We start from the raw sequence: 27,346 nt of genomic DNA, 5'->3' as shown, positions 1-27,346 counted from the left end.
GAAGCACAAATAAAGGGTTCTACTCTTGCCTGCTACAAGTTATTCCAGTCGTGGAACCAGACGACTTTGTGAAGATGCACACTAGCAACAGTGATGCACACAAGGGCTGTTCATACATATAAACAGGAACCTTCTCGTGCCTAAACACTTGCCTTTCCATAATTCCAGAATCAAGCAACCCCTTAGAAATAAACATAATCAACAGCCATGCCTTATTACAACAGCCTCAACCTCAACGTCAAATCGCCCGGTGATATCCTGGAAGCAGCTAACCCTCGATGCCAATGCCCTTGCGTCTGCAAAAGAATCGTCCAGGATAGGTCCTCGCAGCTGTGCGGCCCTTGTAAAGATGTCTGTTCCTTAGTCACTCTTCAAAACTGTGATGGCGAAGGTAATCTGGAGGCTCTGTTCGAGAAAGATGAGCGTCGAGGATTGTCATTCTTAGTAAATGGTGGAAGTGATGTCGGGTCGGGCAAGGAGGTAGACATGCCTTACTCCAACAACCTCGACCTCAACCTCATGCAACCTAGCGTTGAAATGAGTCCTCCCGCTTTACCCAGCATTCCAGCTGAAGGCTCTCCTCTATTCCCTACTTTATCCGATCATGGTGAGAGACAGCACGCTGTCCCATTATGTAGTTGCTCATGCGGCTGCAGGAGGGTCGTTAGACGAGCGCACATGGGGCGCTGCGAGCCCTGCATCTGGCAACACGCTGCATAGTGGCACTATACTAAGCAGAATGCAATAGTTTACCCAGAATATTAATCAAGTGAACTTCTACATCCCCATTGCTCATGTCCTGCTTCATGATCTACTGATGTCTACGTATATGATCAGCCAACCCCAAACCCATCCGTCAATGCAAAGCCACCACTTCCATCACCAACATCATTTCCGTGTAATGCCAAGACCTTATGCAACCCCGAAACAGCCAAGGCGTATGAAAGATTGACTGTTACCGTCGGCGAACCTGTCTCAAAGCCTTGACGTTTTTGTCCTAGCGTGCTGGTAGGTATGTGGCCAACGACGCCAAAGACGGATAACGATGCCAAGGCGAAAACTTAACTTCAGCCCTGGTGTCGAGTCTTTACTAATTCGGTAGTATAATGAGGGGGTTTAAAGGAAGGGAGGCTGCTCTGTCCACTCCCAAGTCAAGGAGCCCCCTCCGATGCACGCACACCATTTGCATCAACCTTCCAAACCTCAATGCTGAGGTCTCAATGACAGTCTTGGGGGTCTTAAATCACTAAAGCGCGATGCGTAATCCAGATGCCAAGGACATCCTCGTATGTAACATTCAACCCTCGCTGCTTTGGAACTAACTTTCCCTAGGCTTCCCAAATCCTTGTCTTCGTCGCGATAGCCCTCGTTGCAGCTCGCCTCAACCTCCGTCTCCGAATACAAAAGCGAAAACTCCTTCTCAGCGATAAGTTGATGGTCGCAGCATGTGTTTCAGGTGTCATTGCTGGTGCTTTCGGTCCCGCGTTTGCAGCTCTTGGTGCGTTTGAGCCCAATGTGCACTCAACGCTGGAAGGATATAGCGGTGGAACTACCAATCTCAGGCTGGTGTTGAAGGTGAGAACCGCCGCTGAACTAGCCTTTGGGGTGCATAATTGACGACTGTGACTATCAGTTGCTCTTTGCTTCCAACTTCCCATTTTACACGACTCTTTATCTTTGCAAAGCGGCTCTTTTGTCAGTCTATTTACAAGCTTTTCCCGACTTTATGGTCAAGAGACGAATATTTCTTTGGGTTACGATATGGACTACGATAGCCAGCTATTTCGTAACCATCCTCGTCATCTTTTGCGTCTGTCTCCCGCTCGACAGACACTGGTAAGTCACTCTATTGCATTCGGTTACCACGGCTAACTCAACCATAGGGACTTGAGAATTCATAGAACGTGTTCGCCTTGGACCTATGCTGTTACATTTAATGTTGGCTGGGGACTATCGTTCCTCGGTGATCTGCTCGGTACGTAGACTTGGGTGCTTATAAGCTGAAAGACTGACGTTGATACAGTCTTCATTCTTCCCTGGCTTATTGTGCCAGCGCTGAATGTCAAGAGATCGCTCAGAATTGGTATTTACTTTACCTTCTTACTTGGAAGTATCAATATGGCAGTCAGCCTCGGCCGTTTCGTCACAATCTTCAAGGCAGGCGCCGACTCTACCATATCACTTGCTGAAATTGGTACTACTCCCTTTAATATGGAGGATAAACACTAACATATAACAGTTCTTTGGAGTGCGCTGGATGTAGATATTGGTCTTGTAATCGCGTGTCTGCCTTCGCTACGACCATACTTTGGATCACGACACAAATCTGAGTATTCATCTCCCAATGACACAAGTGGAAATTGGATACGAAGGAATTCAAGGCTTGGTCTTGAATCTATGCGAGACAACTACAAGCAGCATGACGAAGAAGGTTCGCCGAATTATGATGGAAGACAGAGCATGCGGGTTCCTTCCTTCTCGTTTGAAGTTGAGAGAGCGTCGGATACTGGAAAGGAACATTGCACCGATGCAAGTGATATTGAGTTGGTAGAAATGAGGCGTCCTTCAAAAGCGTTGATTATAGATTCAGACTCCGGAAAAGAAGTGTAGACATCGATACAATGATGAAAATCAATATGCTCTTTCTTCATCTCTCCATGGTAGGTGGTTGATCCCCCGGATTGGCGACTCTCCACCCCCGCATTCGCTCGGAAGTCGGAATCATCCCGCGAATCAACGACATGTGACACCCATACACCTTCGGCAGCGGGAGGTTAGCAGCGGGTAGCTTTAATAAGTACAATGGTGAAGTAGACAGCCAAGCTGCTTACTTACACAATGACTACGCCGAGACATAAGAAGGGCGTGGCTCTGCTCAGGAATGTTCAGTCCCCAGCTCCTCTCGTCTTTACAGCTTGAATACTACAGATAACTGAACGCTGTCAGGGCACTTCGTTGAGATGTCTGACTCCAATTATACTCTCTACACATACTTTCGCTCCTCATGCGCAGCCCGTCTCCGGATTGCCATGAACGCCAAGGGGATTTCTTACGACTTGACACCCGTCAATCTTCTCAAAAACGACCATCTTTCAGATGACCACAAAGCTCTCAACCCCTCAGGATCAGTTCCCGTTCTCATCCCACCAACTTCAAACTCCAAACCCTTCCGCATATGCCAATCCGTAGCAGCTCTAGAATATCTCGAAGAAAAGCACCCTGAGCATCCTCTTCTTCCTCCTACGTCTGATCCGGAGGGGCGAGCAATCGTGCGAACGCTCGTTAACATCATCAGCGCGGACGTCCAGCCTGTGACAAACCTTCGCATCATGCGTCGCGTACGAGAACTAGGTGGTAACGCAGAAGAGTGGAACTGCCAGCTCATGACGAATGGATTGAGGGCTTATGAGGAGGTGGCGAAGGATACAGCTGGAAAATGCTCTTTTGGAGATGAGCTTACAATGGCTGATGCTTGTTTCATGCCTGCCTGGTGGAATGCGGAGAGGTTTGGTGTTGACTTGTCGGCTTTTCCGACACTCCAGAGAATTGCGGAGAATTTGAAGGATCATCCTGCTGTTGTGAAGGCACATTGGCAGAATCAGCCTGATACACCGGATAATCTCAAGGCTTAGATGTAAAGAGTCTATTTAGTTTTTAAACCCCCATACCATCTCTATTTTTACTTGAACAAGGGAAGAGGCTCAAGAATGGTTCCAGTGACCTCGCCAAAGCCAACCTTAGAATCACCACTACCCCAAGATCCCCTCAGCACCAAAGTGTCACCATTTTGAATGAACTTACGCTCCTCGCCGTTGCTAAGCTGGATAGCCACCTTTCCACCCTTCGTCTGCTCTAGCATACTTCCTTCGGTACCTGAGTCAGGGCCAGAGATAGTGCCTGATCCGAGAAGATCGCCCGGTCGCAAGTTGCAGCCGGTGATAGTGTGGTGAGCAATCATCTGCGGCCAGGACCAGAGCAGGTTACGAGAGGTGGTCTTGCTGAGAGCATTCTTATTTCCAGCGGCAGCTTTGGGATGTTAGCAAGGGTATCATGAAGTCGAGGAATTGGCACTTACTGGTAATTTCCACTTCGAGATCAATATCCAACATATTGTTCTCCTTCTTCTCCTTCAGGTATGGTAGAATTTCGTTGTCATTCTTAATACCAGCGGCTTTCGCGCCATCAAGTGCATCAGCGAGAACGACCCAAGGACTAATACTCGTGCCCAAGTTCTTGGCAGTGAAAGGACCAAGAGGGACATACTCCCATGCCTGAATATCTCGCGCACTCCAGTCGTTCATGAGAACATAGCCGAAGATGTGGTCATCAGCCTCATCGACAGGAACGGGGTGTCCCATCTGATTCTCGCGACAGATGAACATGCCCATCTCAAGCTCGATATCCAGCCTCTCACAAGGCGCAAGATCAGGAACTTTGTTTCCGGGACGCAGGATTTGACCCCATGGTCGATGAATCGGTGTGCCAGAAACGACAACGCTGCTTGCACGTCCGTGGTACGCGACTGGGAGATGTGTGTAGTTGGGTTGCAGCGCATTATCAGGCCCACGGAAAAGGCAGCCAACGTTGTAAGCGTGATGCTTTCCAGCATAAAAGTCGGTGTAATCTCCAATGGCGAGAGGAAGATGGTTCTTAACATCTGAGCGCTTGAGCAGAGCAGTTTCTTGGAGTGTTTGGTTATCCTTGAGGATCTGGGGATGCTTGGTGTCCTTTGACAGAACGTCTTGGAGGTAGCTTCTCACAGCGCGGTGAACAGGCCGTCCAAGAGCAGCAAAGGCGTTCAAAGACGATTGAGAAAAGACATCGATATGCTTCTGAACATCCGAGCTACCAGAGAAACCATCACCCTTTGCAAAAGCCTTCAGATCAAGAACATGATCGCCGATAGCGACGGCAGGTCTGGGTGTAGAATCAGATGATGTGGAGATGATGCCAAATGGGATATTGGCGATAGAGAAGTGAGACTCTGAGGGGATAGATAGCCACGACATCTTGGCAACTTGAGTGAATGAAAGATTATGATGATGAAAACGGCGACGTCAATTGTTTTCTGTCTTGTATACTTTATGGAGCCGTGGGAAGCCGATGCAGCAGGGACTAAGGCCGAGATGCGGGGGATGACGCGGGGCACGGAAGCGGAAAGGCTCCGCTGACCATCGGCCGAGAGATTCCGAGATTCCGCTGCGTCAGACAATTGCAAGCATTAAAGCGGTTATCCCGGCTGAAGATGAGAATATCCCATCTTCAGCCGATATTATATCTACAGTTCCGGGCAGAGAGGTTTTTTCCTTGTCTTTCTCAGTCGCATCGTTCTGTTATGGAGGCCGCACCGGATCCCTTGTGGAGACTCTAGATCATCACCGTGTTAAAGCCGGCACGTGTTATCGATAACAATAGGGTAGGACGATTGTTTTCAGACATTGCTCTGCACGAGCTTCCATTGCGGTTCCAATCGTGTCGCGAACTTTGTATTAAAAATCATCTTAAAACTTAAGCTCACCGGAGATTTTCCTGTCTCGCTATTTGACGTGTTTTACATAGCTATAAAGACGCGGTCGGAATGTCATACATGTTTCCGAACTTCAGAAACTCGACCCTACATCCCGTACTTGTCGGCATGCACCCACTTATGCTTTCTCTCCCTCGATTTCCACATTGCCATCATCGGACTCAGCTACTGCGTTCTTCGCCAATTGATGGATATAAAATCTCAATACAGCAATCAGAATAGCACCGATAAGCATGGTCACTCCAGCAAACACCTTGAGATATGTGTAATCACCATCATTTGCTTCCACGAGCGCACCAGCAATAGGACTACCCGCCAATACACCGGCGGAAATGCAGAAGTACAACATTCCTGTCCGATGTCCAATTTCCGACAGGGGCGAAACCTCTACAACAAGTGCTGGGGTCAACGAGATGTAGCTGCCTGAAAAGAAACCGAAGAATGCCGAGAAGCAGAGTGACGCCGCATTGGATCTTCCAGGAAGCCAGACAGCTAAGGTCAAAATGGCCGACATGGTTGTGCAGATCATCATCATGTTGAATCGACCGAATTTGTCGGCCAAGAATCCGGGGAGGATCCGGCCAAAGACGCTCACGGCGTTGAGGATAACGATTGAGTAGATGGACATTTCCCAAGACATACCCATGGCTTGTGCCTCTAGGGGAATGAAGTTGAAGGGAAGAAAGAGTCCAAAGCCGAAAATAGTCATCGCAAGACAGAGAAGTGCGAATTTGACTTCCTTCATTGGTGTGATGTACGATGTTATTTTGAACGGTGTACGAGCATGGGCTTTGTTAGAACGAATTGTTGCGACCGCCGCAAGCACGCCGACAAGAATGATAAATGCGACCGCACGCATCGTCCATCCAAAACCAACCCTGGGCATCAATCGGTTGACCATAATCGGGAAAATGATGCCACCAATCGATGAGCCGGAGATCGCAATGCCATACGCTGTCGCTCTTCGAACCTTCCACCAAGTTGCTAAGGACCCGACGGTACCGTACATAACAGCACTGGCCCCCAGCGCACTGCAAATCGCTTGCGACAAGAAGACCTGATAGTACTCTCTTGAAATGGAAGTCATCATCAGACCAAAGACCTGTGCAAAGCCACCCATGATGAGAAGCCATCTCGGACCATAGTCGTCAAAGACCTTGCCGAGAAAGATGCCGGCGCTGTACGTCAAGCACTGTTGAACCGAGGCTATCCATGCGATTTCGGACGACGAGTATTGTTGGAGGAGGTTTTGTTCGTAGTAGGATTGGAAGACTCCTAGGGAATTTACCCAGCCGAAGGTGATGAACATGGCCCACCAGGCCCCGAAGGTCGAGAGCCAGGCGCGGTGGCCTCCATCGATGGGCCAGCCGGGGGCTTCTTTCTTGGTGATTTCGGAAGTCATTGGAGAGATTGACGAGTAAATATTGCTATTGATAAGTATACATCTGACAAGCTACGACTCCAGAAGCTTTATAGCTTAAGATGAGAAATATTGTCGAAGGCCATTCATTTCGATCGTGTAAGTCCAAACCTCAGCCTTTGTAGGTGATTGGACCACAGACAGTAAGCCAGATACCAAGTGGACCATAACACCGAGAAGACCATCGAAATAGTGGAAACGTTCGTCCGTGGAATAAATGGGTCGCAGCGCCGTGGAGTTCCGTGGGCAAATGTACCGGCCGACAACCTAGAACCAGAGGAAAACAGCATTACTAAAGCTACAAAATTCTTCACGGATCCTAAGCACATTACCTATGCTCGTAATCACCTTTTTACCTTGTGGTAAGGACCGAGTTCGTTTGTCATTGGGAAGAGTGGTTCCAACCTCTGTCGCCAAGCCAGGACAGGACAGTACGTGAGCATCCGTCCAGCGACAAGGTAAAACCAGATGAGTAAGCAGTTCAAAGATCTGGACTCTTAACTCAGGACAGTAAAGAAACCAGTCCCTGCTATGTCAAGATTGAGTGTACAGTACTGAGGGAGAAGTGGGCCAACTCAGAGGAGAACCTGTAAGAGCCGCATCTTCGTTCGGGTGGCTGCTGAGTCGCATTTAAATACTGAGACATTTGCCTTCTTTTGCCTTACCTCGCGTAGAGAAGAGACAACTACACTAATATCTCTGAAGCAAGCCACAGATATGTAAGAAGCTCAGTTTGGTAGTGATCATACTCTGCTTGATCGTGGCGTCTTTGGTAATTGGTCGAACAGCAGACCTCCGATACCCCTGTTCAAATTGGTATGTCCGATACCCATGTCCAAAATATTACGTCCGATACCCATGTTCAAAACGTTATGCCCGATGCCCTTGTTCAAGATGTGGATGTCCAATGAGCCAAGGGCAAAAGAAACCAGGCTGCGCCACTTGAGCAAAACCTGGCGATGATCGAGAGGTGTTTTCTCTTTCCCCGGTGAGAGCTGCCTCTGAAACATGCATAACTCCGATACCCTGGTCAATTGGCAGTACATTTGCGACGGCGGCGCTTCTCAACCTTGGCCTCTTTCCAATGCCCTCACCAGCCTCTCGAATTACATGATTGGACAGAAGGGGAAATGCTGTCGTTTGTCATCGAGTGTTTCGTTATGTAGGGTTTGGTTGGTTGTTGATAACAAAGTGGGGAGAGTGCATAAAACAAACTGATTTCCCAGGAAATTTGCACCTTTATCCTAGCCTTGTGATTTCCCAACTGGCTTGCCAAGTTGTTTGTCTGTCCTTGTCCCTGCTACAAGCGGGGCTATGGTGATATGAATCAAACAGCCGCAGAGGACTGACCATTAAGTCTTGTTGTTATTACCCTGGTGCCAGCAGCCGCGTCAATTCCAGCTCCATTGGTATTCACGGTACTTGAGTGGATAGGAAGAGGCTTCAGTTAGAACATTTTATTGGTCCATGCTCTTGATCGGTTACAGCAAGGTGTAGCGGTGAAGAGTAGATGCCTGTCAAGAGTTTGCAGAAGATAGGTACGTTGGAAGAAGCGGAAGTCTAGGTTGTCTCTCTACTACAAGGTGGAAGGTTTTCTCCAAATGATTAGTGTGCCAAGAAAATACTGTAGATGTTTGTGATGTCAAAGCTCACTTGAAGAAACTTGGTCACTTCGTCTACTATAGTTTTAACGGTCAACTAGCTTTTTGATACCCTGACGTCTCTTTCTTTTTTCCATTCTCTCTTCCCCCTTATCTCCTTTTCCTCAACTCAAGTTAACGTCCAAAGCCCTGGTTATTCGATCCAGCTGCTCTTTCCTTCGTCTTGTGCAACCAGCAATCCTTATACCCCGGTTTCTACTAGAAGTCATGATTGGACGAGACGGAAGGTCTGGCTGCTTGCTGTATGTATACACACGCGGCAAGACGGATAGCTACATGCTGCATTCACGCAAACAGTAACAACATTCTTTTGGCTTCTTTTTTATTCCTCCCCCCGGCGTCAATCGCGGCATCAGTCTCCCGCCCGTCAAGATGTTAAAAGAACTAGCTGCCAAGAGCAGAAGAGACGAAATAATTTCGTCACTTTATGCCAGAGTAGACTGGCATTTAGGCTACTTTATTATGGTAGCCTTAATCTTGGAGGATGATCCTTCTGTTACCCGCCTGGGTGATATCAGTCTCCCATCTTAATAAGACAACCGTTTCTCTACCCAAGACTCATAACTGCTTTCATGGAAATTTTGTGTTTTGCAGCGAAGCTCTGTTACTCAAAACGCCCGTTATCTATCAAACGTCGTATATTCATGGCCTGACCTGTAGCCCTGTTCTTCAGTGATCCGCTTGCTAGCTAATTCGACATGAACGATCCCAAGCCGGCCGAGATAATTTCTCAACTCAACAACTTCTGCGAACGTTGGATATCCAAAGCACACCCACCCCAATCCCCGAAAGAGAGCTATTTGATAAAGCTCAATGATGCAGACAAACGTCACAGAGACGCATATCGCACATGGGAAATGGAAGGTATCGAAAGCCCATCAACAGCTGGACTAGATCATATGCTTGCTTGTGGAGGGGATCTCAAAAAGCTCAAAGATCAGAAGGGGGTTGTGGATCAACAAGAGATTGAATACCAGCAGAAGTACAGAGACGTTGAGAAGTTCATGGTACAGGATCTCTTGGACACATTTGGCCGGCTCGTCGCGAAACGTCTTATCACCGAGTGGCTGGCTGAGCAGCCAGCTTTGCCAACTCCTGCTCTGGAGCCGGTTGACGATGAGCCTCCTCCTGCCAATATCGAATCCGACATACAGTCCTCCCTCTTGTCTAGCGAGGATCAGCAATCACATCTGTCAGACACAACTACGACGCCCCTATCTCCTCACCGCGCGGACGAAGTAAATCAGTCGATCGAGGTTGTTCCGATCAGAGGAGGCGAGACCAAGCAAGACTTGAAACCACAAAAGCGAGCCATGTCGCCAAACCCTGAGCAGCCTATGACAAACAAGCGCAGACGCCCCGAGTCTTCTGTGTCCTTGACCGACAGGACGATCGAATTTGATGAAGTATATCAGCATGGTAGAGCCACGAAGAAATACGTCATCGAGTTCTATAAGGGTGACTATTACATCGTGGAGTGCGAACAGCATAACAAGGTGTTCGCGACTAAGAGTCCTTTGAACGGGGCCCGAAGTCACCTTAACGGTTCGTCGCACCCGGATTCATCCCCTACAACCGAGACTGCCATCAGATTGTTCGGAAGGGTGGTGCTTGGCTGCAACGACGGCCTCGTGGAATTGAACAATTCAGTGGCCTTCAGGCCTTCGTACGACGAGCAGGGTCATCCGGACAGTGAATTTTGTCCGCCAGAGGATCTAACAGATGATCCGTTCAATTCTCCACAAACTCGGTATTCCCAGAGTCTCCTTAACCCTCAAGTTGATCCACAGCCTGGGGAGGTATACACTGCCTTTTGGCCGAAGGATAAACGTTACCACGCTATCCTAATCCTTCCTTGGGGTAGTTTTCGCCCATTGGGAATTCCAGGATGGGAAGGGTCGTCGCTGGAGGATACACCACATTTGAAGTTCCCTGATGAAATCCCAGCGTCCTGCGAGTACGATCCTTGCACTGGTGTCGTGGGGTTCGCGGATGCTTACCAGTTTGGCGGGACCCAGGCAGCTCAGCGAGAGTATCCAATTATGTACTTCGATGCGGTCGAGTACCCGTGGAAGTGCAATTACGGATGGGTCCCCGTCACTGAGATGTGCGAATACGATCCTAGTGATAGCAGTATCCCCCACAAGCGCCAGGTTGATGAATTCTTGCTCAATTACAAGAACTATCAAGCCGGTCTCACTCGAACTACTGACTCAAACGATGATACCCTCCCCGATGGATCCGATGACACAAATCACACTTCTCCCGAGGTTGAACGATCTGGTTTGTTCGTCGATGACAATACCCTTGCTTCGAAGCATGATTCACTTTGCGGGTCAGAGGGTGAGATCGCGGAGCACCTCGAACAGGAGACCGCGAAGCCAGATATCACTGCGCCCGCCAAAGTCCCTTCTCCCGAGCTCAATGCCCGTCCGACGAAACAGAAAACCATGTCGACCGATCAAGAGCGCACTCGTGCGGTTGACGAGAAGCCGCCCACCAAACCACGAGTTCATCGTCGAAGCAATGATCACTACTCGCCCGAACCCAGGAATGCGAGGGAAGAGATCAACAACTGGCCCTACGAGTCTTGGCGCGAGCCGAAGCGTCGAAGCGAGACAGTGCGTCGTGATTCGGGCCTGGGGCTTGAGGGGGAATGGAATCACCATGACTCTTCCGTTCCGCCAACTCCTAGAGCACAGTATGCCCCAATGGGACCAACCCCGAATGGGCTTCGACAGATCCCAGAAGCGACTTCATCAATTGCCACGCCATCCACTGGCACGAGAGATGGTAGGCCACCCACTGGCCCAAAAGCTGATGTGAATCGGGACAGAAACCGATTGGCCAAGAGGGGAGGAAGAATGCTATCACATTTTATGCCACGACGCCGCTAGAGGTTCGTCAGGTACGGCATCTGTGCAACGGGGTAGGATGGGACGGCGCATTGATGCCTTTAGTGGCCAGGAAAAGAACCGGGTGTGAGAAAACTAGAAAAGCCATTCATTAATAGCAACATGCATAGGTCGTACAATGATCAATTTAAACTTGATGCTCTATCAAAATCGTCTAGGCCTAACAAATACAATTACAACTTCGCCACACTAACATCCGGCCTCAATCTCATAATGGATTGCTGCGTATTTGATGCAATCAAATTTCCATACTTATCAAACAACTTCCCCTCGGAATAAGTCCTATTTCCTCCACCCCTTGACGTCTTGCGCTCCTTGAGATACCACTCACTCATGTTAATCTCCGGCACGAAAATGCGCAGCGCAAAGTCCAGCGTCGAGCAAGCAGTCGTGTCGTCAAACCACATGTGGTTATGCGTAAGTGGTAAAAAGGAAAGCGCGCCGTCCATTAGAAAAGCTAGTGCACTCATGTTTTCGATCTGATTGCCAAGCGGTTCGTGAGTGCGCTGCCATTCTGCGGATACTTTGTCGGTGATGGAGCGGTCTTCTTGTGTTGTCATGGTTGCTTTGCCAGCGCCGGACAGGTTCTGGGCCGAAACGCCGTCCGTGCAGTATCGCGTCTCAAAAAAGTCGGCATTTGCAGCGAAAGTCTTTATAAAAGCCTGACCTTGGTCCGCAGTGATATTTCCCTTCTCCAAGAGATCCTTCACCAAAGTCTGCACATTCGGACAGTCCTCAGCTCTGGGCCACTTTGAGCACGTGGCCTCAGAGTACTCCCAATCCGATGTCTCTCTAACGTGAAAGTCGGCCAAGATCTCCATGCAGACGCGAAACTTGCCATTGGGCTGCTGCTGCTTGACCTGAACTCTGCGCGTGGCAAAAGACCTTGTGTCTCTAGTGTTGGTTACACTGCAGTGCAATTTTTGATCTGTTGATGCAGGGCCGTGGAAATGACCGACGACTGAGTAGAGGGACATTGTAGGAGGCGCTGTTTGACATGCTGCATTAACAGCTACGCCTGCTGTACAACCTCCGTAGGCGATTGGGGCGGCGTTGCCCATGCGGATGGGGTTGAGGCGGGAGACATATTCTCCTTGGCTGACTTGGTCTACAGCGACCTGATCTGCGAGAGTCGGCGCCATTTTAATTAAAGTTGGAAATGTGAAGTTGTAAATGTCAATGAAGGGAAATGCTGGTCTTTTGAGATGGCCCCTGACATCGTGACTACGGCATCATTGAGCTCGGTTCAGGTGGGTCTACCTCGGCTCGGCTGTTAAATATGTGGACCTCGAATCTGGGGACGACGCGACGCGTCCAATGCATGTGCTGAGCAATCTTGAATGTGTTGTTTTGTGAAGTACGCAGGCCAAAAAAGAGAGACATGCATCCGATGAATATTTAATTTCATTCTGGATAATAGCGCGTGTCAAACAGATGCCAGGTGTGCGATCTTATACCTGTACTGGTATTAACGGCTGCGTGTTATATCAATCTGTTGTGTTATACCTACAGGGTAGTTGTACCGTCAGAGCTGAAGGTGTCAACATCACAACAAAGATTCAACACAGCGCACCTTATCTAAGCCTCCTACAGTAAGCAAAAGTTGAATACTTTAGAATCATTGTAAACTTGGAAAGATCAAAAGCTGAAATCCAGTCCTACTACACGACACAACCAACTTTGTCAATTGTGTAGAGATTGATACAGCGTCATATTCACTTCCAACAGCTACACATTCTCGTTGGGAGATCTCAACGGACTTTGCTTTCATTCCAGACCTACAGAAATTACACTATGGAAATTGCTCCTTGACACAGATTGACACGAATAGAGTATCAAGTCCCGTGTTCGATAACATGCCGTCATCCAAAGACCGCTGAGTGTTCGTCATACTTAATCACCAGGAAGAATCGGTTTCGGCAGCACTAGTTCCTACAAGCATACCACCTCAGGTGGGCGACAGTAGAAATATCCTCTAAGGCTTAGGCTACTAAAATAAGGTAATCTAAGATCTACTCTAAGTTAGCATAATGTAATCTACTTATTCCGTCTCTTATAATCTTGGCGGTTAATTCTTCTGGCACCCTGGCGTACCCGTCACATGCTGTAACCATCTCATACATATAGATCTATTTGTATATTCCTCTTGGTAAGACGCTAAGGTCCTAAAGTCTTCACTCAAGAGATAAGAGCCCAGTGTAGAGGGACGTAGATCAACATGGCTTGGCTATTACTACAGGGTTTGATCTCATCAAGATACCAGCGACACATTTTTAGAATACTTTACGGCAAAGATATATATAGATTGCAGATATGAGGTCAACTATAGATCCATCCAAAATAAAATATGAAAGATAGAGACTTGATACAAGAAGTGGGTTCTCCGGGGTTGGTTGTTCCACGCTTGGCGCTCTGGCCTCTTCTTAACTGTTTATAGCACATAAATAACGCACGGGCAGAGATACGAGGGGCGCTAACAACCACGAAACTGATGCATAGAAACATTGATTGGCTAAGGCTGGTGGGAATTTGGGAAGCTTGTTGTAAAGCTTGTTCCCTAAAACTTCACAAGTCTCCAGTACACGGTCCCCCTCCGGTCTATTCAACGCTTCGAGATGGGTCGGACCTTATCTCTACTTGTGAGGGAAAGTCAAAACAAGAGTCATTATGATTGCTTATTGTTCTGTACGGTAATCACTTTTGGTGAGTGAGGCACAATGTGTCAGATGGGGAGTGTGTTATATTTCTTACTCTAGATGACGGGTAGTGACTCCAGAAGGATATCATTTTTCTTCCACAGTCTTCATCTAAAATAAGAAAAATACTACATCACACAGCAGCATGGAGAATGACGTTTCTATTCTTGTGTGCTTCTCCAGACAGGCTTGATAGGGAATAACCGGAACGGAGCTGTAAAACACGCATTCCGTTTCACCCACGTGGACCTGGAAACTTTCAGGCTCAATCCGAGCATAAAACTGTTTAGCGCCCGGACCCCTGTGTCCAATAGAAATGATGCGACACCATTGCGCCGATCGTTTGTATGTATATGGTGTTTCATACCTTCTGGATCTTATCTCCAGCGTAGCAACAAGACCCACCCTAGCCATCTGAGACGATTCATGTTGCCAAGACTTTTATCTTCCGGCTAATTATGGCAGCCCCCTTGCGATCGACAGAGCCTCAACACCAAAGATGAGTGCCACTTTGACTGTAGCAGTCCCAAAGCGTTGTTTCGTTTTTCCAGGGCGATACTGATCCCCATGGGTAGTCATTATCGAGGTCCACTACAGTCAAACAACTACCGGACTGAAAGTTCCACTCCATCAGTGCCGCTGTTGCTCCAAAGAGAATAGGTATATATAGCCACCTCTCATCCAACAAATCATCAGTGCAAAAGTCAGGGAGCTGGAATCCTATTGTTAAACTCGACTTTTCCTTTTCTCTTCTTCTCTTCTCTTTTTCCCTTCGGGCTTTTTCCTTTGTCCTTCTATTTCTTTCTACTTTTACTTTCGCAACCTTCAGTCATGGCTAGATCAGGACATGAATCGGCGTGGACTGACTCCGTTGTGTCAACTCGCAGGCCTTCAGAGGAGTGGCAGTCGTTGGGACGAAGCCCTGCTGTCCCCGATCGTCTGAGTGTGAGAGTGGATACCAAGCCTGGTAGCACTGATCATGTTAGAAGCATCTACAACAATTCCATTACTCCGGCCGTGGAGAAAGGCGTTCACCCATTTCACGACAACGATGAAGAGGAAGACGAAGAAGACGACCTCAAGAAGCATCACGATATGTTCGACCCGAACCGACCCAAGATGGCCCTGAAAGACCGCCTTCACCATTTCACGTGGGCTTGGTATACCTTCCCAATGAGCACGGGTGGTTTGTCTCTCCTCATCTTTGCCCAGCCCCATCAGTTCCCTGGACTATTTGAGATAGGGATGGCTGTCTACGTCATCAATATCATCCTCTTCACTGCTATTTGCTCGACTATGCTGCTACGCTTCTTCTTCAACCCAGGCGACATGTCCAAGTCAATCACCCACGAACGCGAAGGCTTCTTCTTCCCTACCTTCTTCCTCTCGATCGCGACTCTTATAACTAGCACCGAGCGATACGCCATTCCAGATAACGATACAACGCTGGCATGGGCTATCCAGGTTGCATTTTGGGGATATGTTATCCTGACGCTTCTGCTTGCTATCGGCCAGTATAGCTTCGTTTTTGCTAAGCATAACTTTGGCCTACAAACTATGATGCCGACTTGGATTCTTCCTATCTTCCCCATTATGTTGTCTGGAACCATTGCTTCTGTTATCGCTGATACCCAGCCCGATATCGCGGCCATTCCTATCATCGTGGCTGGTCTGACGTGCCAGGGTCTTGGACTGTCCGTTGCCATCCTCATGTACTCCCACATGGTCGGCCGTTTGATGTCAGCAGGGCTACCAAACCGTGAACATCGCCCTGTAAGTAGCTATTCCCAGACTTCAGATTCCTTACTAATTTATCGTCTAGGGACTATTCATGAACGTCGGTCCGCCTTCCTTCACAGCTCTTGCTCTCATAGGCATGGCTAATGGGCTGCCGAACCATATTGATCCGGACATGGATGGAATCACCATGGATGCTGGTATTATCCGTACAATGGCTCTTATCTCTGGCATCAGCCTATGGGCCCTCGCCGCTTGGTGGTGGGGTATTGCCATCGTGGCTGTTCTCCAGTCACCTCCCGTTTATTTCCACTTGGGGTGGTGGGCAATGGTGTTCCCGAATACTGGCTGGATCCTTGCTACTATCACTATCGGTAATGCCATGGAAAGTGAGCCCGTCAAGTGGATGGGTACGGGTATGAGCATCGTGTTGATCATCACCTACTTCTATGTCCTCTACAACCACATCCGGGCAGTGATCAAACAGGATATCATGTACACTGGAAGGTAAGTTACGAAGCCCTCAACGTCAGTCTCTGGACTCTGCTAACTTGCACAAGGGACGAGGATTTCAATGACCATTGATTCATGTTGGGATACGGATATGCATGACTGTAGGCACTGCAGGATTTTACAACCTCTCTGATAGAACACACACTACCTAGATAGATAGGATATAGAAGTCGAATTAGGTTTAGAATTTTGGAAACTATAATACAAGCCCAAGTCCACTAGACAAAGCGATCTTCTCCATGCCTGCATCATCTCAAGCCAATAGCATTTTCCATTTACATAACTAATTAGTCTAGTAAGTGGATTGAGGCCCTTCGGACTTTCGGACACCGAATGTCCTCCCTCAACTCCACAAGCGGGCCTTCGGACATTTCTTCAACCACAAGACCCTAATGCTAAATCTATCATCCCATGCAAGACACAGCCGGCAGTTCTAGGCACAAAGCTACCCGCTTTCAACGTGTTTGACTTGCGCTCACAATGTAGATGCACAGTCAAAAGGCCCTTCCAACCACTTCTTTCTTATCACTGACCTTGGCCGGCAAGCCCAATAGAGCAATTGTAGCCGGGCGTTTAACGCAACGGTGCACATGATACTTCCTAGATAGTGTTCGGGTTAAACTTTCAGCACAACATCCATCGCATTTATTGGTTACCCCAGGACTTCATGAAAATCATTCCTCTGGCAATCAGGAAGGAGTCTTTTTCCTGCAAAATAACTGCCAAATACAGCTAGTCCTTACCCCGGTCTGAGGTGGCCCACTAACCCACCGCCAGTGGAGATGTGCCAGACCGGCACTAGAAACCGGATCCGTCGCCGACGGGCGAGTCCTATCACAATGGAGGCTGATAGCTCTCTGGTCTCAAGCTAAAGGAAGTGGTTTAAAATCCCCAGTCACCTCCTTCATATTCTCTTCTATCGTCAACATCAACTACATCAATTCAAAATGGTACAACCACATCCTCTCATTCCTCTCTCGGTTGAAGAGACAAACTTGGCTCGCGATGTCATTCGTGCTGCTCATCCCCAGAATATCCTCAAGTTCCGGGTCATCTTCTTAGAGGAGCCTTCTAAGGCGCTACTTGCGCCTTATCTCGACCTTGAACATGCTGGCAAGGTCACCAGTACAACTCCTCGACCTCCTCGTCAGGCTCGAGTCCATTTCGACACAGCGCACGGTGGCAAGCCTCCACAATCTCATGAGGCCATTGTCGACCTCGGTAAGAGAGAGATAACAAATATTGAGTCCATCCGTGCGGACGCCCAGGCAGCTTTCACAATGTACGTCAGAGACATGGCCTCACTCAATGTCCGCTAACAAACCCCGACAGCGAGGAACTTGATGATGTCCGCGACATCTGCCGAGACTCGTCAGTCTTCCAGGAACGAGTTGCCAAATTCAATCTTCCTGAGGGATTCGAAGTTGTCGTTGAGCCATGGCCATATGGCGGTCTTGACGCAGCTGATAACCCCGACCGCCGACATATGCAAGCTCTCATCTATGCTGCTAACAGCAAGAATCGGGAAGCCAACTTCTGGGGATACCCTTTGCCCATCATTCCTGTCATTGACGCTCACACCCGCGAGATCATCCGCATTCACGAAGTGGCCACTGGCGGAGGCAACGACCCTCACACTTTCGCGGAAGGCGAATACGCCAACGTGAACATTGATCACCTGTCACCATCCGAGTATGTTCCTGAGCTTCTGCCAGGCGGTCTGCGCAGGGATCTCAAGGAGCTCAACGTGGTGCAGCCTTCGGGTCCTAGCTTCAACGTTGAGGACTCGAACGTCATCAATTGGCAGAAGTGGAGTATGCGAGTGACCTTCAACCCCCGCGAAGGTGCTGTGCTGCATGATGTCCGCTTCGATGGCCGAAGTGTCTTGTACAGACTGTCCATCAGCGACATGACCGTTCCTTACGCAGACCCTCGACCTCCATTTCACCGTAAGCAAGCTTTTGACTTTGGTGATGGAACTCTGGGTGATGCTTGCAATAACTTGCAGCTTGGATGCGACTGTCTGGGAGTCATCAAGGTAAGCAGACTCGGGAGTTTTGAGCTTGTTATCTAGTATACTGACTGAGCAATAGTACTTTGATGGTGTTTTGACTGACCACAGCGGTACCGCACGTCCGACCAAGAATGTTATCTGTCTACATGAACAAGACAACGGCATCAACTGGAAGCACACCAACTGGCGCACTGGCCGAGCAGTTGTCACCCGCAGACGAGAGCTGGTGGTTCAGTTCATCATTACTCTGGCCAACTATGAATACATCTTCAACGTGAGTCTGTCGTGAAGGAAGTAGTACAGGAACTCAGCAGCTAACACGACATCCAGTACATCTTCGATCAGGCAGGTGCCATCACTGTTCAAGCTCGCGCGACAGGCATCGTCTCGTCTGTTCTCATCGAGGAAGGCAAAACCGCACCTTGGGGCAATGTTGTTAGCCCGGGTATCCTCGCACAAAACCACCAGCATATCTTCTGTGTTCGAATTGACCCAAGTATCGATGGACACAATAACACACTTGTCCAAACAGAATCTCTACCTATGCAAATGAATGCGCGCACCAACCCCAACGGCAACGCCTACCAGGTTGTCACAACACCAATCACGTCGTCTGCTGGACTAGACGCGAACCCCTTCACTGATCGAACCTTCAAGGTGCAAAATCTGGACAAGCCTAATCCCATCAGCGGCCAGCCTGTTGGTTACAAGATCCTGGCACCAGTAACCCGACCTCTTCTGGCAGATCCTAACTCTACACAAGCAAAGAGAGCCAGGTTCGCGCAACGCCACATCTGGGTGACAAAGCACAAGGACAACGAGTTCTATGCTGGTGGACGCTACACGTTGCAGTCAGTTGAAGAAAGAGAGGGTGTTGCCGAAGCCGCCGCCAGAAATGACGATGTGTATCAACAGGATATCGTGCTATGGAGTGTTTTCGGTCTTACACATAACCCAAGAGTGGAAGATTGGCCCGTCATGTAAGTGGAATACCCCTCGTGTGACAAAAGCAGTGATCAGTCACTAACAAGATCTAGGCCGGTCGAGATTCTGGATCTTCATATCAAGCCTGCCGATTTCTTCACGGCTAACCCAGCTATCGATGTACCAGGAAGGAAAAATTTCACCTCGCAGCTGACAGACGGTGAGAAGGTTGGAGGAGAAACCTCGTGCTGCGCTGACAGCAAGCCTCATTTGTAATCAACTATTTGGTGCACAAAAGCGGAGGATGATGATTTGTATTTACTGTCAGAAGCGAGTTAACCTTTACATTTAATCTTCTAAGAATAATGGGGACAGTATTTTGAATCTGTGCTGGTCCAACTTTCTTTTGCCAACTGTTGTCGCAATATTGGTTAACTGTAGAACTAAAACGTCTTTAGTTCTTCTTTGTCTTTGCGAATTGCAACGAAAAACTAACAGACTAGGAGAACTATACCAACATCAGCAAGAAAATTGATCCCCTCTCTTCGCGTTATCTCATCTCATTCTAATACGGTACATGCCCCATTGACTTCAAATCGTCGTCTCTTCTGGTGTCCCGGTAGCTGTCGGGTGTCTTGAGCCACGTTATCTCGCTAACCTTCAACCGCCGACGGCCGACGGCAAAAGCTAGCCGGTCTAGGACTAGACTTAGCCACTAAGCCTTAACAGGCAGGTCTGAGCGATAGAAATGACCCCATAAAACGCCTTCTCAGAAGATGCAGCTTATCTTGAGATCGAAATCGGCTGTTCCACCTTCATGATAACGATTTCCCGCTGTCTTGGTCGAAATTTCGCGCAGGAAGAACTTGGCTGTGGTTGGCAACAACTATTTACACCGAGTTCAGCATGGAGAAAATGATCCAAACAGGTATAAATAAGTTTAACTACTTCAAGGAATACCTCGTGATGTTTTGATCATCGAGCGGTGAGCGGCGTGTAACCGCTGCATTAGTGCTATTGACATGGATACAGGCCTTAGGGTATCAGAAGAACTGGCCACTAGAGGCATAAGAGACAAAATAATTTGGCTACTTTATGCTAGCTTAGACTAGCAATTAGGCTACTTTATTATAGTAGCCTAAGCCTTAGAAGATAATTCTTCTGTTACCCACCTGGCAGGCTAGAGCAGATTCCTTTAGCAGTTATTAGTACCATCAACTACCGAGTGGAATTTGCATTTATATACACCTATCTAGAACGTGATTGCTGAAGTTAGTACTATACAGTTGATTTATCCACCTTGGGATTGTTCTCGTACTCCCCAGATTTCCCCACATCCGCTTCTTCGACCCCAGTGACCAAAAATGCATCTTCATCAAATGAAGGTCCCTTGAAATTATGCCTTCCATCGACAAACCATTGGATTGCGGAAATGAGTATCAGCACAGCAAATGCAACTATGGCATAGTTCATGTTTGAGGCTGTGACATCGCTAGAGGGAGGGAAAAGGAGAAAGATTGTGATTACAATCGTGTAAGCAATGCCAACCTGTAATTGTAAGTCAGTCAATCCGTGATGTGACAAGTGAGTCGTTAAAAGTACTTACAAGGTTACAGACCCAGCCGAGCCATTTTGGCAGCGCGAAAGGCCTGTTATCTAACAGTCCGTTTCGGCCTTGCAAACAGTTGATGGCCGGGGCGACAGCGTAAGAAATAGATAGGGCAATGACGGCCGCAGACAAAATTGCGTTCAGAGCACTCGTTGACCCGAGATAGATAAGGCCAAAAATGATGACGATTGCATTGGTAAGTAAGAGTGCATTGACTGGGATGCCCCAACGCTGGTCGACTTTAGCGAACACTCTAGAGAAAGGCAAGCCTCCATCGCGAGCAAAGGCGTACACGATACGATTGCTAGTAGCCATGATACCAAGTGTACCAAAGACGAGGCAAACCATGGGGAAAAGTAGCAGACAGACAGTGCCGGCCTTACTGTTGGTAGCCTGTAGGTAAATGGCAACCAGAGGACCTGATGGCGACGCGACGACTGCATCTACGTCCTTGATGACGAAGAGAAGACAGACGAGAAAAATGAACCCTGTAACAAGACCCATGGCAACACAAGCAATCATGATACGAGGTCCACGAATACAAGGTTGAGGAATCTCTTCAATCATGTGTGCGACAGCATCGAACCCGGTGAGGCCAAGGCCGCCTTGCAACAGACCTAGGAGGAATGCGACACCCCCGGGCCAACCAGTTGAGTTGATGAACTCGGCGAAGACAAAGCTGGCTGGTTGAAAGTCGGGGGCGCTGGTTGCCAACACTGTTATGAAGGTTGCAAGGAGGCCGCACACGGACCAGATAAGAGCGAGCTTTGTCATGAAAGGAAGTCCAGAAGCCAGGAACAAGTTCAAGCAGAGGCCGAGGAACGTGTACAACAGGAAGATGAGAAAGTACTGCCACTGTGACGGTACAAAGTCTGGGTTATACATGGTGATAATGCCCAAGAACAACTGGCCTCCAAGGACACCTCCTGAAGCACTAAGGGCAACCCATCCACTGACGTTGACCCAGCCAGTGACCCAAGAAACGATAGCAACCCATTTTGGAGGAGATATAATGGCTGCCCAATGATACTGGCCAGCACTCGTAGGGTAGCACGAAAGGAACTCGGCATTGGAGGCTGCTAGAGACAAGCTGCCAACGCCAGCCGTTACAAGACCCCATATAACAGCAGTAGGACCTCCACTGGGGAGACCGACCGATAGACTCGATGCGAGGGCGGTCCAGGAATTGAGAATGGAAAATGCAAGACCGAGCATGGAGATAAATGAGAAGTTCCGTTCGAGTTCTTGCTTGTGGCCTAGTGCAGCCAGCTGTGCGGCGTCGGCGTCGCGGGCATCGTCATTGTGCTTCATTTTGCCAACGACCGGCTGTCGTCGATGTCAGAGTATCGTGAACAAGAAAAGGAACGACGCTGATAAAATGATGAACGCTTAGATGATGATAAATTCGAGATGTGCAGGCGATGGCTAACGCCTATATACGATACATCGCGACGGAGGACCTTGTGTAATGGTTAGCGCCATATCGCCCGACGGCTGACGATAACGGCGATGACGCTAATGAGGGGTCCCTGCTCTTTTACTCCGTAAACCACGGCCGTAGCTATCGTGCGATTGGTATATTCGCCCGTCACGGCGTTTATCATGTTTGAGAATGCGGGGATTTGCGGGGGACCTTATCTTTTCCCCATTCGATCGTGGAGACTCAAGATAGATTGGTAATTGCTATAATAACAGCCCCCATAGCACATGAGTTTACAATGTTGTGTAGAAGCTTACTCTTTCATGATCGAAACGACTCTGGGAAACGACGCTTGAATAAGTCGTGAGCACGGAGACCTAGAGGTCCCCTTCAGTTTGATCCTACCGGGTTTTGTTGATGACTACAAATAGCAGCAGCATATGCGCCCATACATTGAACTAAATAGTATAGTACATGGAAGAAAAATTGAAATGTAAGATATATATCAGTTTGGCTGCTTCCAACACTTATGCTATCGCGTGCTTCTATCGGTGTTCCAGATGTTGACCATTCAGACAGACGCAAAGAAAGGGTCGTGGATTAAGAATGATCACCTCTACCTGCTCACATGACACTGATTAAAACTTGTGTTTACTTCAAAACATCTGGGAGTCACATGCATTGGCGAAACTTGCCAAGCATGACTCCTGATTAAGGCAAAAAAACATTGATTGCTGCATTTCCTGGTGTCTAATTGTAAGATGTCTTATCTACTGCCAAAGATATGAAGGGGTTTGTTTATCACTTGTTTTCTGGTATTATAAACATTGATATGGACTTGATTGGTAGTACATAAATAGGCCAAGGAATTGTTGCCTGAATATCACTTCACCCTTTTTTGGTGGCGTCGACTTATAGCCATTCCCGCTCCGCCATCTTGGCTATAGCATATCTCGATTGACGAACAATTGGCTTCTAGTCTCGAGAAGCTCATTTCACTGAGACACAGCGGCTGGGATTTTAGGAAGGGGCAATTGTAGCGAGATATGGTGGCGGGATAGTGTTTCAGGGCCCCCTTCCCTCACAGCGACCCAAGGGAGGAGTTCCCCATCTCGTACTTTAATCCCCAAAAGTAAGCCCAAAATTTCTCCTTCACTCCACTACAATACGATACTACCAATACCAAAATGACAATCATCACAACTCTCCGCAACTCCAGACCGAGACGGTCAATCCTCGTCACCGGCGGTGCGGGCTTCATCGGCGGCCATCTCGTCGAGGCGCTCCTGGCTGAGGGATGCTGGAAGGTCGTTGTCGTCGACAACTTTGACGACTTCTACGACCCTGCCATCAAGCGCGCCAACCTCGCTCCCCACATGCGAAACCCGGACCTCACAGTTTACGAGGCTGACATCCAAGATGTTGAGGCTATGCGGGATATCTTTGCCGCCAACGACTTTGTCGCTGTCGCTCATCTGGCTGCTCGCGCTGGTGTTCTACCTTCCCTGAAATACCCAAACCTATACTTTGACGTAAACGTCACTGGCACGCTGAACCTCCTCAACTGTTGCAAGGAGTTTGGCGTCGAGCAATTTGTCTTTGGATCATCATCCAGTGTTTACGGTCTGGGTGCTAAGGCTCCCTTCTCCGAGAGCTACAAGGCCCAGCAGCCGATCTCCCCCTACGCTGCGTCAAAGTCAGCAGCTGAGCTTCTCTGCCATACATACTCCCACCTTTACCAGATCCGTTGTGTCTGCCTCCGATTCTTCACCGTCTACGGACCCCGTCAACGCCCAGACCTTGCCATCCACAAGTTCACAAGGCTCATCCACCAAGGCAAGCCCATTCCTCTCTTCGGAGATGGCTCTTCGCTCCGAGACTACACCTACGTCGACGACATCATCAGCGGTATCTTCGGCGCTATCAACTACAAAGACTCCATCTTTGAGGCCATCAACCTTGGAGAGTCGCAGACGATCAAGCTGATAGACCTCATCAGCGTGATGGAAGGAACTTTGGGCATCAAGGCTCTTATTGACTGGCGTGGGGATCAGCCTGGTGATATGCCTGTGACGTACGCGGACATCTCCAAGGCGGATGCTTTGCTTGGATACAAGCCCAAGACGAAGATCAACCAGGGTATTGTGAAGTTTGTTGATTGGTATCTCAGCCACAACGCGGTCTAGTTCATGTGTGCGACTTTCTTCTTTTTCGGCTCTACTGTTTTAATAGTTCGATTTAATGGTTCATGGATAAACTATCGCTTTTACCTTGTATTCAATCTGTTACTTATACCGAGCTGATTCGAACTGATTAATGTCCATTGGCGTGTGAACGAGGTAGAGATTTGAAGGAAACTCTAGTGCTGTATTCTCCTTACGTGATAAAACCTCTCTTGGCGGATCTATACTTTGCCATAATCCCGATGTCAGGTAAGTTGTTCATTGGCTCAAAGGTCTGGCGGGTTTTCACTCTTATTACTTTCACCAGTACGTTATGATGCAGCCTCCAATGTTCAGCCATCGAATTCTATTTAATGTACCGTAATTCAACTATCTATCATGGTTTGTTGACACCCCACAACAAGCACAGACACTCTCGGCCTACATAAGATCAATTTAGTTCTGTACAAGGAAATTTCATCTTGGCTCTAGCTAAACTTCACACCACCATCACGCATGACCTCATCCCACCAATTCGTCCTGGCGTCCTTCAACGGCTTCTCCTCCCAATGACAAAGCTCCTCAAACTCCATCTTGGGAAATCTTGCATTCGCAGTTTCATTGACCTTTCGGGGATATCTGTCTCTTGCTTCAGCCAACGGAGCCCAGTATCGGACGAGACCATCCTCCGTTTCAACCGTTGCTAGCGATTCGTCAAATGGGCGAAACTTGACCTTGGAGGGATAGAGCTTTCTTAGCTTCTGGTGATACCACGGCTGATCCCACCATGTCTGGCGTCGTTCCTTGTATCCGTTGTGGTGGATGATGGCTGGCACGGTTCCAATGGCAAAGTCGGCGTAGAGGGGCATGTTGCTCCAATTTGCAGACTTCTCAAACTTGGTCAGTGGATTTCGCGACGCCATGATGTCCTCAGGTACTCCATTGAGACGGGTTGGTGATATGCCTCTAGCCTCGGATTGTCGTTGTGTACGCTCCTTGTCACCTAGCAACGCAAAGTCTGCGTGGTAGAGATTCAAACTTTTGTCGATGTCACTGTAGGCAACCTGATTGGCTATTTCCATCCCATAGTCGAGGCCGGCATGCCATTCGAGATTTTCCTCAACAAGGTCCTTCAAATCGAGGTCCTTCATGTGGTTTTCTCTTTGATGCTGGCGCCATACCTCTTGTTGGCCCATCAGATAACCGAACATGCCCTGCTCGCTTCGGAGAGGAAATGCTTCACCGATATAGGCGTCCATCTTCTCCATGGCCCGGCGGAAGAATCGTCTCATATCCCCTGCCGGTCCGATATACATTCCTCCATTGATCCATCGTGGTCTGGTATGTTGGAAGTTGGAAATGTTCTTGTCTGTCTCCGGGCCATAGAGGTCTGGTCTCAATGGACTCTCTGGCCATATATCGCATCGTAAATCAACGCCAAACAGTTCAGGATCATTCGGATAGCAATTCCTCTCAGAAGCCGCGACAATCGTCTGCTTCATAGGCATCGGGCCCTTCCCCTTCCACTGCTTGCGCAGTCTCTCATTGGCTCTCCTGTTGATCTCGTGGTAACGGCTAATGACAACTTCGACCGGTAGCTGGAACCAAACATCGCGACCGTCAACCATGAGAACAAGATCATCTTCCTCTAGCTTCTCCAAGTCGGTGGCGTTGGGATGCATCACGGTATCAAGGTAATGTACCATACCGGGAATCTTGGGGAGACACCTGCCGAGTTCCCAATGGCTGATATCCTGATGGTTCTCTTTCCAGTTGAGAATGATAGGCGCAGGGTATCCCAGTACTGTCGCGGAGAGTATCGTCTTGCAAACATTGGGACTGGGTATGTTGATGGGTATAACCAAGGCCATTCGGCGATTCTTGACTACTGGCTCTTCAGGCCACTCTGAGTCGCCTTTCGGCGGTTTCCAGTGAGGGACGGACCAGTCATACTGGGATAGCGAGCGGAAACATAGCCATAAGGCGAAAACAATGGCCATGATTCTGTAACCTCGCGGCGTCCTGACAACAGCCGGCGCAGTCACGTTCGATTTTGCCCGAATATGCCCCATGATGAGCGAAATGAATAGCTTCGATTCAGGGAAAGATGTCTCGTGAATCAAAGATTAGAAACGGGTTGATGGGAAATAGCTTTCAGTTGGGGACTCGAAGGGGATTTGTGCTCAAAGGACACATCCCAGCCTTTTCCGAGGGGGAAGGTGGCGGGCTTGGAATGTCTCAAAGGGAAGGTCCGGATTTTCTGATAGGGCAGAATGTCTCAGTACCCTGAAAGGAAGTTATCAACAAGGGCGACTTTTTATCCCTTGCACGAGCTGAAAGGTATGGCGCACAGTTTTGGCTTATCTCGCCGCGCCCTTGATAGGAATTCCATTAATGCAATGGCTGTTGTTGGGAATGCTGACCAGTCACCCAACAAGTATACGGTAAGGGAGACTATCCCTTGATTGTTAGTTGGAGCTTCCTTCATTTAAGCTCTCGTTATTCCCGCCTCAAGCATTCAGCGTTGCGCTAGTGGTCAGACCCCTGAATTTGTTCCCTAGCGGCTGACCCAACGTTAAGTGCCTAACTGTCTCTGACAGATCTGTGCCACACATTCTGGTACGTTGTGGCACCAAGCAACCTGCAATTCTGATGATTGTGATCCTCAGCCTTAGTTCCAGATGTCTACTCAACACTACAATTCACATTCAAGACATATCATTGGTTCAGCCAAACATAGTAAAATTG

The 27,346-nt window shown here is 48.6% G+C and overlaps 11 protein-coding genes across 11 annotated transcripts; 6 read left to right on the top strand and 5 right to left on the bottom strand.

The window, feature by feature from the left end:
* Positions 1–1,256: 1,256 nt before the first annotated feature.
* On the top strand, positions 1,257–2,610 carry B0J16DRAFT_384051 (uncharacterized protein; the record flags this gene model as incomplete). The annotated part of the gene is made up of 6 exons (XM_046131387.1): positions 1,257–1,286; positions 1,333–1,575; positions 1,634–1,836; positions 1,884–1,975; positions 2,024–2,194; positions 2,240–2,610. The coding sequence occupies 6 exons, from the start codon at positions 1,257–1,259 to the stop codon at positions 2,608–2,610; spliced, it is 1,110 nt and encodes a 369-aa protein (XP_045982625.1).
* A 237-nt stretch (positions 2,611–2,847) lies between these two features.
* On the top strand, positions 2,848–3,640 carry B0J16DRAFT_340744 (glutathione S-transferase). Its single transcript, XM_046127731.1, has one exon. It carries the CDS (start codon positions 2,961–2,963, stop codon positions 3,630–3,632), a length of 672 nt encoding a protein of 223 aa, XP_045982624.1. The 5' UTR covers positions 2,848–2,960; the 3' UTR covers positions 3,633–3,640.
* B0J16DRAFT_362587 (uncharacterized protein) lies at positions 3,641–5,095 on the bottom strand. The gene is made up of 2 exons (XM_046129819.1): positions 4,076–5,095; positions 3,641–4,026 (listed from the first exon to the last, which is right to left on the bottom strand). The coding sequence occupies exons 1-2, from the start codon at positions 5,007–5,009 to the stop codon at positions 3,680–3,682; spliced, it is 1,281 nt and encodes a 426-aa protein (XP_045982623.1). The 5' UTR covers positions 5,010–5,095; the 3' UTR covers positions 3,641–3,679.
* A 176-nt stretch (positions 5,096–5,271) lies between these two features.
* Positions 5,272–6,987, bottom strand: B0J16DRAFT_340742 (major facilitator superfamily domain-containing protein). The gene has a single exon (XM_046127730.1). The coding sequence runs from the start codon at positions 6,927–6,929 to the stop codon at positions 5,646–5,648; it is 1,284 nt and encodes a 427-aa protein (XP_045982622.1). The 5' UTR covers positions 6,930–6,987; the 3' UTR covers positions 5,272–5,645.
* A 2,319-nt stretch (positions 6,988–9,306) lies between these two features.
* B0J16DRAFT_319789 (uncharacterized protein) lies at positions 9,307–11,505 on the top strand (the record flags this gene model as incomplete). Its single annotated transcript, XM_046125535.1, has 1 exon — positions 9,307–11,505. One exon carries the CDS (start codon positions 9,307–9,309, stop codon positions 11,503–11,505), a length of 2,199 nt encoding a protein of 732 aa, XP_045982621.1.
* A 128-nt stretch (positions 11,506–11,633) lies between these two features.
* Positions 11,634–12,696, bottom strand: B0J16DRAFT_340740 (thioesterase-like superfamily-domain-containing protein). The gene has a single exon (XM_046127729.1). The coding sequence runs from the start codon at positions 12,663–12,665 to the stop codon at positions 11,697–11,699; it is 969 nt and encodes a 322-aa protein (XP_045982620.1). The 5' UTR covers positions 12,666–12,696; the 3' UTR covers positions 11,634–11,696.
* Positions 12,697–14,931: 2,235 nt separating this feature from the next.
* On the top strand, positions 14,932–16,669 carry B0J16DRAFT_304251 (voltage-dependent anion channel-domain-containing protein). Its single transcript, XM_046124718.1, has 3 exons — positions 14,932–15,992; positions 16,042–16,463; positions 16,517–16,669. The coding sequence occupies exons 1-3, from the start codon at positions 15,051–15,053 to the stop codon at positions 16,539–16,541; spliced, it is 1,389 nt and encodes a 462-aa protein (XP_045982619.1). The 5' UTR covers positions 14,932–15,050; the 3' UTR covers positions 16,542–16,669.
* Positions 16,670–17,371: 702 nt separating this feature from the next.
* Positions 17,372–19,814, top strand: B0J16DRAFT_304249 (copper amine oxidase). The gene is made up of 5 exons (XM_046124717.1): positions 17,372–17,751; positions 17,802–18,507; positions 18,563–18,757; positions 18,814–19,463; positions 19,521–19,814. Exons 1-5 carry the CDS (start codon positions 17,417–17,419, stop codon positions 19,681–19,683), a joined length of 2,049 nt encoding a protein of 682 aa, XP_045982618.1. The 5' UTR covers positions 17,372–17,416; the 3' UTR covers positions 19,684–19,814.
* Positions 19,815–20,627: 813 nt separating this feature from the next.
* B0J16DRAFT_371862 (amino acid/polyamine transporter I) lies at positions 20,628–22,436 on the bottom strand. Its single transcript, XM_046130436.1, has 2 exons — positions 21,014–22,436; positions 20,628–20,955 (listed from the first exon to the last, which is right to left on the bottom strand). Exons 1-2 carry the CDS (start codon positions 22,325–22,327, stop codon positions 20,686–20,688), a joined length of 1,584 nt encoding a protein of 527 aa, XP_045982617.1. The 5' UTR covers positions 22,328–22,436; the 3' UTR covers positions 20,628–20,685.
* Positions 22,437–23,604: 1,168 nt separating this feature from the next.
* B0J16DRAFT_340735 (uncharacterized protein) lies at positions 23,605–24,734 on the top strand. Its single transcript, XM_046127728.1, has one exon. It carries the CDS (start codon positions 23,624–23,626, stop codon positions 24,620–24,622), a length of 999 nt encoding a protein of 332 aa, XP_045982616.1. The 5' UTR covers positions 23,605–23,623; the 3' UTR covers positions 24,623–24,734.
* A 352-nt stretch (positions 24,735–25,086) lies between these two features.
* Positions 25,087–26,723, bottom strand: B0J16DRAFT_304238 (uncharacterized protein; the record flags this gene model as incomplete). The annotated part of the gene is made up of 1 exon (XM_046124716.1): positions 25,087–26,723. The coding sequence occupies exon 1, from the start codon at positions 26,668–26,670 to the stop codon at positions 25,087–25,089; it is 1,584 nt and encodes a 527-aa protein (XP_045982615.1). The 5' UTR covers positions 26,671–26,723.
* Between the last annotated feature and the right edge of the window lie 623 nt (positions 26,724–27,346).

The sequence above is a fragment of the Fusarium flagelliforme genome, assembly GCF_020744385.1.
Source record: "Fusarium flagelliforme strain FIESC 12 MPI-CAGE-AA-0113 chromosome Unknown B0J16scaffold_4, whole genome shotgun sequence".
Taxonomy (NCBI): domain Eukaryota; kingdom Fungi; phylum Ascomycota; class Sordariomycetes; order Hypocreales; family Nectriaceae; genus Fusarium; species Fusarium flagelliforme.
The sequence above is the reverse complement of the archived record's forward strand: the minus strand, read 5'-3'. Positions and strand labels throughout refer to the sequence as shown.

Excerpts from the sequence above, each read along its gene's own strand:
- B0J16DRAFT_371862 (XM_046130436.1), bottom strand. The coding sequence starts at position 22,327 with ATGAAGCACAATGACGATGCCCGCGACGCCGACGCCGCACAGCTGGCT. Across the intron at positions 20,956-21,013 it reads TCGGCTGGGTCTGTAACCTT|GTTGGCATTGCTTACACGAT; the intron begins GTAAGTACTTTT and ends TTACAATTACAG.
- B0J16DRAFT_304249 (XM_046124717.1), top strand. The coding sequence starts at position 17,417 with ATGGTACAACCACATCCTCTCATTCCTCTCTCGGTTGAAGAGACAAAC. Across the intron at positions 18,758-18,813 it reads ACTATGAATACATCTTCAAC|TACATCTTCGATCAGGCAGG; the intron begins GTGAGTCTGTCG and ends CACGACATCCAG. Across the intron at positions 19,464-19,520 it reads GTGGAAGATTGGCCCGTCAT|GCCGGTCGAGATTCTGGATC; the intron begins GTAAGTGGAATA and ends AACAAGATCTAG.
- B0J16DRAFT_362587 (XM_046129819.1), bottom strand. The coding sequence starts at position 5,009 with ATGTCGTGGCTATCTATCCCCTCAGAGTCTCACTTCTCTATCGCCAAT. Across the intron at positions 4,027-4,075 it reads TCTCGAAGTGGAAATTACCA|CTGCCGCTGGAAATAAGAAT; the intron begins GTAAGTGCCAAT and ends AACATCCCAAAG.
- B0J16DRAFT_340744 (XM_046127731.1), top strand. The coding sequence starts at position 2,961 with ATGTCTGACTCCAATTATACTCTCTACACATACTTTCGCTCCTCATGC.
- B0J16DRAFT_304251 (XM_046124718.1), top strand. The coding sequence starts at position 15,051 with ATGGCTAGATCAGGACATGAATCGGCGTGGACTGACTCCGTTGTGTCA. Across the intron at positions 15,993-16,041 it reads CAAACCGTGAACATCGCCCT|GGACTATTCATGAACGTCGG; the intron begins GTAAGTAGCTAT and ends TTTATCGTCTAG. Across the intron at positions 16,464-16,516 it reads GATATCATGTACACTGGAAG|GGACGAGGATTTCAATGACC; the intron begins GTAAGTTACGAA and ends AACTTGCACAAG.
- B0J16DRAFT_340742 (XM_046127730.1), bottom strand. The coding sequence starts at position 6,929 with ATGACTTCCGAAATCACCAAGAAAGAAGCCCCCGGCTGGCCCATCGAT.
- B0J16DRAFT_340735 (XM_046127728.1), top strand. The coding sequence starts at position 23,624 with ATGACAATCATCACAACTCTCCGCAACTCCAGACCGAGACGGTCAATC.
- B0J16DRAFT_340740 (XM_046127729.1), bottom strand. The coding sequence starts at position 12,665 with ATGGCGCCGACTCTCGCAGATCAGGTCGCTGTAGACCAAGTCAGCCAA.